Here is a 10,591-nt window from a genome sequence, read left to right as displayed (position 1 = left end):
CTTTGAACCTTGGAGAGTTATTTCTTATTTTAGCCTTATGTATACCGTATATATATATATAGGTATATTATATACTTATTGCTTTCATAACAGGCACATAATATATTACCCAACTGCAGACTTGTTGCCTTGCAGGCTATGTCTAAAGACACATCTTTGCAGTTAATATAGTCATATTAGTTATATTAGTTCTTATTAGTTGAATTAGCTGGCAAGCTTTTTCCGATATATTTTGCCAACAATTATCATTTTGACAGCAAAAATAACATTTCTGGATAAAAATGACATACTAATTGCCCATTTTAACCCAAGTCTTGAGGTTTAACTTTGTCAAACTATGTTCATCACTTGACCATAAGGCAAAACAAAATAATCTGAAATGCATTAGTTTTAAAAATGCATAAACATTTTTGAATATTAAACTTCCAAAATATGTCCATACATTTTGAGAAACACAATCAAACTATGGCGTTATTTTTCTGCCACTATTCTGAGCGCATGTAAAAAAATTTTTGCAGGTGCAAGTGTTGCATTTTGAGAAGAAATTTATTTTGAGCGAAGAAAAGCTAAATTTGAGTGAACGAAATTAATTGCTGCAGGCAAAAAATGTTTTTCAGTGTTTGCTATTGTCCATACACACACACAATAGCAGCCCCTATCGCTCAGTTTTTGCATTGGCGCTTGCTCGCAATGTGTTGCTTGCGCTCTCAATACTTCTGCCCGTGAGCGTTCAACTCTTTCTGTACACCGTTATATTTGTGCCACAAAACCAATCATTCACAGACTTACGGAAGAGGATTAGGGCCACTGGAAAAAAAATCAGAGAAAAAAGTCAGAATTCCTTATAGTCCTTATAAGAAAAAAGTCAGAATTCTGACTTTTTTCTCAGAATTCTGAAAAAAAATAATTTTGATGAAAAAGTCAGAATTCTGAGAAAAAAAGTCAGAATTCTGACTTTAATCTCAGAATTCTGACTTTTTTCTCAGAATTCAGGAAAAGAAAAAAAAAAAAAAAGACTTGCCCACTTTTTTCCCCCAGTGGCCCTAAGTACAGACTTGGATGCAACTAATTTGATTGACTGTTTTGGTCTCCAATCAGCTCGAAATGACGAAATGCAATATCCCAGAATGCATTTCGTTCACAACTCAAATGAGGTAAAATAAATTTCGTCTCAAAAAGCAACACTTGCACCTGCAATTTCTTTTTTTACGTGCGCTCAGAATAGTGGCAGAAAAATAACGCCATATTAAACACCATTTGTAAAATTTACAAGACATTTCGCTTGAGTCCAGACAACATTTACTATTCTTGAGCTCATTCATTCATGTGTAACATGAACCAGTGGGAAGGGAGACGCCTCCACAGGCAAGAAAATCTTATTCATGTATTTTTTTCCACAACCTCGACTGAGAAAGAGCCCAAATTTGTGAAAGCTTCAAAGACGTCAAAACGCTAAAACACAGTTTTCTTGTCTGCTATCCAGTTCCATCCGCACGCATTCATAATGTTACAGAGTAATGAACAACTGAACACGCATGTCTCAGCTGGGTCCATCATTAGCACACGTGGAAGCTTTTTGCAGGGAAGACCTTTTTGCTTGTGTTTCAACTATTGTGCCGTCATAATCAGCGTCCCTTAGTGGCTTCAAGAGAAGAAGAATCCAGTGCTGTTTGTTTGGATTAGCCATGATTTTTTAAATTTCCTTTACTATTTATCTCCTCCACATAGTGCAAACGACTGCAACCACTAACACAAGCTTGAAGATGTTCACTGTCGTCAAGAACAATAACTGTGTCTGAAGCAAAACTGCAGCCGTGCGTTCGTGTCTGTTTGAGGGAGAAAATGTAGTTGTGGAGACTCCATCTGTAGCAGGAACTACTGAAAAAAAGCAGTTTTGAGTATTTTGCAGGCAGATCAGAGTCTTGAAAGGCGCAGGTGTATGGTTGACACCAAATAAGGAGATAGCATTCAGGGGTACACGAGGTTTGACATCTGAGAGCTGAGTTAATGTAATCATGTAATGCAGTAATGACTATGATGACAGCATTATGTCAAGATAATTGCTAATTCAAATGCTGATTTGCTGTAAGTGGATTAGACACACATCTCTGCTGATGTTCACTTATGCCACCCAAATCGATGTGTCACTACACTCGTAAGAAAATCTCCTCAAAGATGAAAGCTAAGAGTCATGCTTCCTGCCTACATGTGACTCTCCCCCACACCCTCTTATGATGGATGCCAGATGTCAGGTGAAACACGATCACATTTATCGTTCGAGGCTGTAATTTAAAAGTTGAAGCTATCAAGATTTGCCACTCAAAATGCATTTCGGGCACTTGTCGAATACTTATCACGATAAAAGAAAATTCCAATATTTCTGAGAGTATACAACAGTTTGAGTAAAATAGAAAGGAAGAGGAAGCAGGGTTGGAGTAAGCTTTATCTTAATGTGTTTTTCTCTGCCATAGACAGGCAGGAAGAGGGAGACAGCAGGGTGGAAATGGACAAGAACAGCTGTGACAGGAATGAAGAATGTAGTGTACGTAAAGGATTAGCATCCACTTCAGAGGTCTGTTTTCACTCACTGATAAGGGAGCCGGGAGGTCGATGTTGCAACAGGGTAATGAATTCTGTTTCTGCTTGATATCTCATTATTGCAAATGTCACATTGGTCTGCTGGCTTACAGGACTCTAGGTTATCTGGACACTGTAAATGATCATCTGATATTATATAGAATTTTTATTTAAAAGTATATAATTGTTGTTCATTCCAAAAAATGACAGTAATTTTATAATGCTGTCCTCGGTGCACCAAACTGCTGCATTCTTGGTGGTTACACGTGAAAATAGGACAAAGGCGCTATTATTCAGTGTTCTCTGCTAATACAAAAGCTTTGCCAAACAACAACAAAACGTTCAGAAACGCCTTCCTTTGAATCTTTTTTTTTTCTAAGACACATATTTTTCACAGAATAATCCATTTCACATTCATCTCTTTTTGTTGTAATCTGGCCTCTGTCAGACAATATACTTTTGTATATTCAAAGGAGCTTGCAAAGAAAAGCGTCAGTTCTGAACTGAAGAAGCTTCTCGGATGAGAAGTGAAAAGTCCAGACGCCTTTCATTGCAAGCTCCTTTGACTACGATGACCTGGATGACTGAGAACCTTCACAGACATACTTTTTTATATGTGTAACAGATGATGTCTGCTTCACCCATCAGCCCTCCAACCATCCACTTCAACTCCACACGCACACACACCCACAAAACTGACTTGTCCTTATAAGATAATCTTTATTAGTCCCATTTGTGGGAAATTTGCATGCATGGGAAACACAGAAACATGCCAAGGAAAATCCACAGAGGATCACACACGATGAAAGACTATAAGGGACTTTAAGGGTTCAAGAAACTGATGAGTGATGGGAGAGAGGAGGGGGAGGACTACAGGTGAGCACATTTAACAACAGACGATAAGAAGAAACACCAACACAGGAAAGGAAACAAACCTTTCAAAAGCCAGACATGAATACTAACATTTATCAAGGAATCGGAGAGGGGCCAAGGCATAAATATGGAAATGAGACAGAGGGTTGCACAGTGAAATACTAGGAAACAAACACTTATACAAATTACAATAGACACAAGCTAAAACAAAAGATAATGTAAAACCTATTTAATTCAGTTCTATTGATTTTGGTACTTTATATTCTAAGGTAAATGCCTTGCAATCATACAACAATCAGAAGCAAACACTTGGGCCATCCTCAGCTACCAGTTGGGTGTGAAGCTCTAAAACAATAAAAGTAAGAAAAATACTGAAAGAAAGCTCCCACTCAGGACAGTTTCTTTTGTGTGTCTGACTGTGAAGCAGTAATTTTAGTAACAGTAATGCGATTACTGAATTTTTTGAAAAGTAATGCTTTCTAAAACCGTGTTACGGACAAAGTAGTATTATTACAGTGAAACTGTAAAGATTTGTGGGTGACAACCGGATCAACTCAACTGAGTTGTGAGAAATGTGAGGAAAAAGAGAGAGTTTATTTTAAAAGAAAGTCAAAAGCAAAATGAAACAGTTGTGGCTATTTTTCTCCCGTGTGTGTGCTGCTCCTGTTGTGAACATTGTTACCACTGCCCAGCAGGCAGATTGCTGTCTGCAAGCTATTTGTGGCTATTATGTGTCTATAAAAGGAAATCTGCAGGGTGATACACACACCAACAGTAATACACTTTGAACTTCATGAGAGGAGCTGAAAAGTGGGCATCCTGCTTTCCATATCTACTTTGATTTCCATGTGAAGTCATTTATTAAGTCTGGACTCAAGAGAAACTTCTGGATGGGGAGACATTTGAGACCGAAATGGACAGTTTAAATCTGAGTACGGGAGAGGTAAGATGGTTTGGAAATATATATACTTTTTTCTCTTGAAGACATTTAAACTTCTTCTTGGGTAATTGCTATAAAGCTGAAGTGATGCGACTGACCCGCCTTTGCCTTCTTTTGACTTTTGTACTTCCAGTGGAGCTAGTTTAAAATGACGTTTTTAGAAGAATATTTCCCTCAAGGCTATTTTCCTGCTAGAAAAAGGAAACCAGGAATTTAATTTGAATGCATTAACACTATTCTGTCTAAACAACACTCTCTCTGTGCTCTCTACCAGCCATCACCACCCTCCAGGCTTACACACATAAACACTTAGACGCAGTTTATTTTCAGTGGTCCGGTGACTAACGGTTGCCACATTTTCACTCAGAGTAATTTCTCAGTGATTTAATGCTAACTTTTACTACAACAGAACTATAACTTACAAGAATAGAACTTATAGTAATGCTAATATATAGCTGGAACTTTATATATGACTTTTATTAGCTACAGTATCACTAAACTTTCATTTTTCTCTACATGCCTTTTTATCCATGTACATGTTGCCCTAAAATTTTCAGGCGTTAACTGAAAATTATTGCTGTTGTTATTGTATGAGATATGTAATGATAATATTTGTTTATAATCTTGAGCAACAGCCTAGTGAGCTCTGAAGCAGCTGGCTGTGAGCTATATTTGCACAGACTACGCTGGAGGGGTTGTGTGTTTGCTGTAATTAAACTCTTTGCTTAGTGGCACACCCAACTCCTTATGCATGTGCTGTGGCGCAGCATGTACTGCTTTGATATGGATTTTAGCATCTGTGGAACACAGCAGTCTGGGCTTTACAGCTGTAATTATGGAAATTAACTGAGCACTGTGAATAACAAGGACTGATAACAATATGTGAGAAGTTAACTCTAAATTTTTAGATATTAAAGAAAAAAATGCAAAAAGTGCACAATATTGAGGATATTAAAACTGTGATAATGTTGAAGAAGCATAACATCCTTGGCATTCATTCATAATGCTGAGATTGCTCAAAACAGAGTTTTCATTTTGCAGGAGGTCACTTTATGGGAGTCCCTGAAGGCTCCCACACAGGGTGGTCTCCTTCAGGAGATGATTTAATGCAGCTTTTATAAGGTCTTTGGGACGGGTTTGACAGACCACAAGACATAACTGAGTGATGGCACTCGCACACAGTGAGGACACACGCAGCACACTAAGCCAGTGGTGGCTGGAAATGTGATCCATGAGGACATCATGACCTCAGCAACACTCAAACATTCACGAGGGCTTCGCCAGGCAAGTAGGAAATGCCTGTTTTAACCTTTCACCATGTAAACTTACTCTGCTATGACTACAGAGGACTCACAAACAAGGGGGTTTCATAATAACACAAGTACATAAACAAGTTAATGTGATGACTCAGGATTATTTTAGCCTGAGAATTTATCCAGGTTGTTTATAAAAAGCTGATTAGTGGCACGTTGGATATAACTGAACCTCCTCACGGCCACAGAAGTCTAAGATGTCACAAAACTCAAAACAAAATTATTGTTGTTGTTTTAATGGTAAATTGCACTTAAAATTGGACTAGGTACTGACAGTGTTAAACTTAACCTTAATATTGTTTCTGGTAAATATGAAAAAAAATCATCAAATGCCACTATTGATAACTATTTTTACACACACACACACACACACGCAAATTGAGAACCTTGTTTTATTGCAGTTTAAATAAATATTTCCCTCTCTCTGCTCTTACTGCATACAATTCATCATTTGCTAGTTCCACAGCTTCTGTATTCACTAAACATGCAGCCTAAATATGATCAGAAGCATTTTCTCCAAGACACCCCCCCAAATAAAATGTTATTTATTCAGTTTCCTTATTAATTATTTATGCATAACACCCACCAAAACAGAGGGCATCGCACCAGGAAGTGTTGTTCCAGCAAAGTTATACTACTATATATGCATATATAATTTTTACCTAATATATAGTGCTGATAAATGGTCAAAGAGTTTTTAAAATTTTAACAACAGCTTATCAAGCTTAAACGTGCTGCTGTTGTTCAGCTGCTGGTTTTCTCTTTCTGGTGCGAAGTGGGCAATAAACAAACAAGAGAGACGGACTCACGACAGAAAAGCCGATCAGCTGATCATTAATCAGTTTCGTGATTGAAGTAGCAGCAGGAGAGGGAGGGAGAGAGAAGAGGCACTCGCACCATATATGGTTCGATCCCAGGCTGCCTCCTGGTTGCATGCCAAATATCCTTGGGCAAGATACTAACCCCATGTTTGCCTACTGGTGGTGGTCAGAGGGCCCGGTGGCGCCTGTGTCCGGCAGCCTCGCCTCTGTCAGTGCGCCCCAGGGCAGCTGTGGCTACAATGTAGCTTGCCATCGCCAGTGTGTGAATGTGTGTGTGGATGGGTGAATGACTGAATGTAGTGTAAAGCGCTTTGGGGTCCTATGTACTAGAAAAGCGCTATACAAATGCAGGCCATTTACCATTTACCATGGTTGTTAAGCTTAACGCTGGAATGCTTTACAAACATTCAGAGATGAACTTACACACCTTGCAAGTTTTGTGAGGTACTTTTTTGATATTTAATGGTTCGGATTACATTTTTTATTTCTTTCTGATATCCGATCCAGTAATTTAGGTCAGTATTGAACCGATACCGATACGTAATATCGGATCAGTCCATCCCTAGTATACATCATATGTTTCTAATGGACTCTAGTTGGTTCGTGTAAACTGGGAGTCTTCCTCACACACTAAGGTCAACTATTCTGTGCTGGGACCAGTTCTGTTTACATTATGCATGCTTATGTTAGGTAGTATTATTAAAAGAATAGCATACATTTTCATTGCTATGTAGATGATAGATAATACCCAGATTTATGTATAAAGACAGCTGACATACACCAGTTATTTAAACTGCAGGACTGTCTTAAAGACATGAAGGCCTCTCATTTCCTGCTTTTATAATTCAGCCCTAATTTTTTTTTAGAAACATAGTGTCTAACCTAATACTCCATTAACACTGTGAGGAATCTTCGAGTCACTTCTGACCAGGATATGTCATTCAATGTGCATATTTACTACAAATACGAAGAACTGCTTTCTTACTGTGCAATATCTCTAAAATTAGAAACATCCTGTCTCAAAGTGATGCTGAAAAACTAGTACTACTACTATTACTAGATACTGGTTACTATTACTTATAGGCTGGACTACTCTCATTCCTTATTTTCAGGTTGTCTTAGTTGATCCAGAATATGGTGAGAGAACTGACAGGGACTAGATTGACAAAGCATATATATCCCGTACTGTCTTCTCTTCATTGGATCCCTTTTAAATTCAGAATAGAATTTGAAATCCTCCTTCTCATATATAAAGTCTTGTATAATCAGGACGTTGTCTTAAAGACCTCATAGTACCATATCACCTAATTGAGTGCTTTGCTCTCAAACTGGTGGTTAACTTGTGGTTCATACGGTAGAATAAAATAGAATGAGAGGCAGCGCCTTCAACTTTCAGGACCATCTTCAGTGTAACCAGCTCCCAATATGGATTTGCACATCCTCCTCTAAGATCAGGCTTAAAAATTTCCTTTTTTTAAATAAAACTTGATAAAGTGCTGGATCAGGTAACCCTGAACCACTTAGTTATGCTGCAACAGGCCTAAAGTGCTGGAGGCTTCCTATGACACACTAAACACTTCTCCTTCACCCACCTCTTTTCACACTCCACAGTATTTGTTTATACAGCACTTTGCATGTAATCATTAGTTATTATTAACCTCCTCCACAGGGTCAAAGTCTAATAAGATATTTTTGAAGAAAGAAAGAAAAAACCTGTAGCTGAAGTCTTTATTTCCTGTAAGGAATTCAAACATCACACCTACTTACATTCCACTGTTTGCAATACACATCTACGTGACATACAATATAAATGAAATGATATCCTGAATAAGGGAATGCAGTTTTACATTTAACATGAATAAGAAATCTTGTTTTGTAACTATCTGAGTAAATATTCTATCCAAGCTCCTTTATAAAGTAGTTTGGCTCATTCTCCGAACACTGAAGAGCAAAGGTTTTGTGATCCATTTTTAGCACTGCCTCAAATATCTGCTACAATAACCTCCACTGATTAGGCAAGACGCTTCAGCGGCCTCGCTCTTCAGCTTGCTGTTTGCAGCTGACCCCACCACACTGAGCAGAGAAGCGCGATTACTGAGCAGCAGAAACACTTTTGATGACTGTGTATGAGCTTTGATTGCTGCAGACAAAAACACTTTAAACTCTCATTCTGGAGGGAACTGGAAGTTAGCACTTCCTCATATATATGCACAACACTTAGAGTGCCTCAACACACCAGGGTAATGTGTAGAATGACTTTGTGCAGTTTGATCTCAGCTTTGTAAGTGGAAATAAACATCCTTTTCTGCCAAATTTGAATTTGTACACCTCTCAACTGCACGAGTGGCCTCAGTGAGAGTCAGCTGATTATCACTGCTAGCTAATGTGATACGTACTGAGCTGTAGAGGCTCCAGAATAGTTGAGTCTTTGATGTAAAGACAAGCAGCACAGCACAGCATTGCAAGACAATCATCTACACCTCAAAATCTTTTTAAATGACAAATTAACAGAGACAAAACAAAAGTATTTTAATAATGGGCTTCTCTGGCTTTTTTTAAACATATTTTGGTAGTGCCATGTTAATCATTTTGCCTCTCTATATCATTTATGCTAAGCTTAGCACAAGAGTGATATGTCATTTAACTCTTGACAGAAAAGTCTATTTACTCTCGTATCTCTTTACAAAGCAGTAAAAATGAACGTTGGACGGCTCCACAGCTTTATTACTGTTTTAATATCCTGCTAAACTTTAAGCTTAACCTTCAAAAGAAGTGTCTGTGTCCTCCAGCGTGGATTCCAGGAGGACTTTTGCAGAATCTGTGACATTTCCATGACCAGCTGGTCCACCAAAGAACTTGCACTTAACAGCATTTCTAGCTGATACACTGTGGTATTTGTTTTGATGATAATCCCGTTTAGTGCATTCCCCTTCAGTGTTTTTCTCTCTGATGACACTGACATTTTGACAAGCACCTTCTTGTTTCTTGTTGTTGTCATGGCTCTGTTGTTGTTCAAGTTTTAGTTCTCTTGATAGATGCAGCTGCTGTTGTGAAATGGTAAATATCATCAGGATAACAGTGATGAGCTGATCACTTATATAGCAGGAACAATAAAAACAATGCCACTTGATTCTGTTTGGCTTCTTTCTTTCTTTCTTAGTTTTGCATTCATTTCTTTTTTCTATTATCTCCGTATCTCATCAGAGCTGTGGTGAGTGAACACAGAGCCAGACCTTATGAGTTACTAAATTATTTAACCGGCTTCTTTCGATGTAGTTTCTTTAAAAAAAATACATAAAATATGAGTGAAACAGCCCAGTGCGCGCATGTCAGTGTGGCCAATTGAATTTGAAGGCTTATTACCATTCTAACTACAGAGTTATATAAAGACTTATCTAGACTGTAAAAAGAAGCAAAGAAAAAAACCTTTAAAAGAATAAATACAATCGTAAAAGGTAACATTTTTAATCTATTATATTTGGTGAAATTCAACGTGTGGTTAAAATATGGAGAAAAAAACAGCATCTCTGAAATATTAAAACAGGAAATTCATTCATTTTAAAATGGTACATCTTATTGAATATTTTCAGTGTAGATGTCATGAAGAGGGAAATTAGTAACAGCGACCAACATTTCTTTCTGCTGTAGAGTCCATGAGGGTTTCACTAGTTTTTGAAGATCTACAGCTCTTGGCACTTTTCAGACTTTTCAGACTGCTTTGTTGTTACACAGACACACAGAAGCACTGATTAGTATTTAGGCAATTTCCTTCCAGGCAGTCAATCTGAGGTTCTTGCCTCAGAATAGTAATTATGTCCAACCCACAGAATGTTCTGGACATTGACAAAATGCCCAGATTATCAGTCTGCCTCTGGTCCCTGAAGTTTTCCTGAGCTTTTTCTTAGTGGTCCATTAGTATCACTCCCTGCAAAGCTGTGATTACATCTGTCACATGCATTTCAAAAGACCCGCTGTGCAGCGCTAAACCCATGAATATTCTCACCCAAAATATGGAAATAAAAGCCGGCCCTGTGACGAAAACTCCTGCAGTGGAAACGCTACAGTTT

The 10,591-nt window shown here is 38.0% G+C and overlaps 1 protein-coding gene across 3 annotated transcripts in view; it reads left to right on the top strand.

The window, feature by feature from the left end:
- Positions 1–4,230: 4,230 nt before the first annotated feature.
- Positions 4,231–10,591, top strand: part of mlip (muscular LMNA-interacting protein) — a 46,519-nt gene continuing 40,158 nt past the window's right edge. For all 3 annotated transcript variants that reach the window (XM_080287578.1, XM_080287577.1, XM_080287579.1), the window contains exon 1: positions 4,231–4,393. In XM_080287578.1, coding sequence (XP_080143704.1) covers positions 4,364–4,393 — 30 coding nt within the window. In that variant the 5' untranslated portion in view covers positions 4,231–4,363. The remainder of the gene's footprint in view (positions 4,394–10,591) is intronic.

Source organism: Astatotilapia calliptera, chromosome 13, assembly GCF_964374335.1.
Source record: "Astatotilapia calliptera chromosome 13, fAstCal68.1, whole genome shotgun sequence".
NCBI classification, from domain to species: domain Eukaryota; kingdom Metazoa; phylum Chordata; class Actinopteri; order Cichliformes; family Cichlidae; genus Astatotilapia; species Astatotilapia calliptera.
This window is presented reverse-complemented; position numbering and strand designations above follow the sequence as displayed.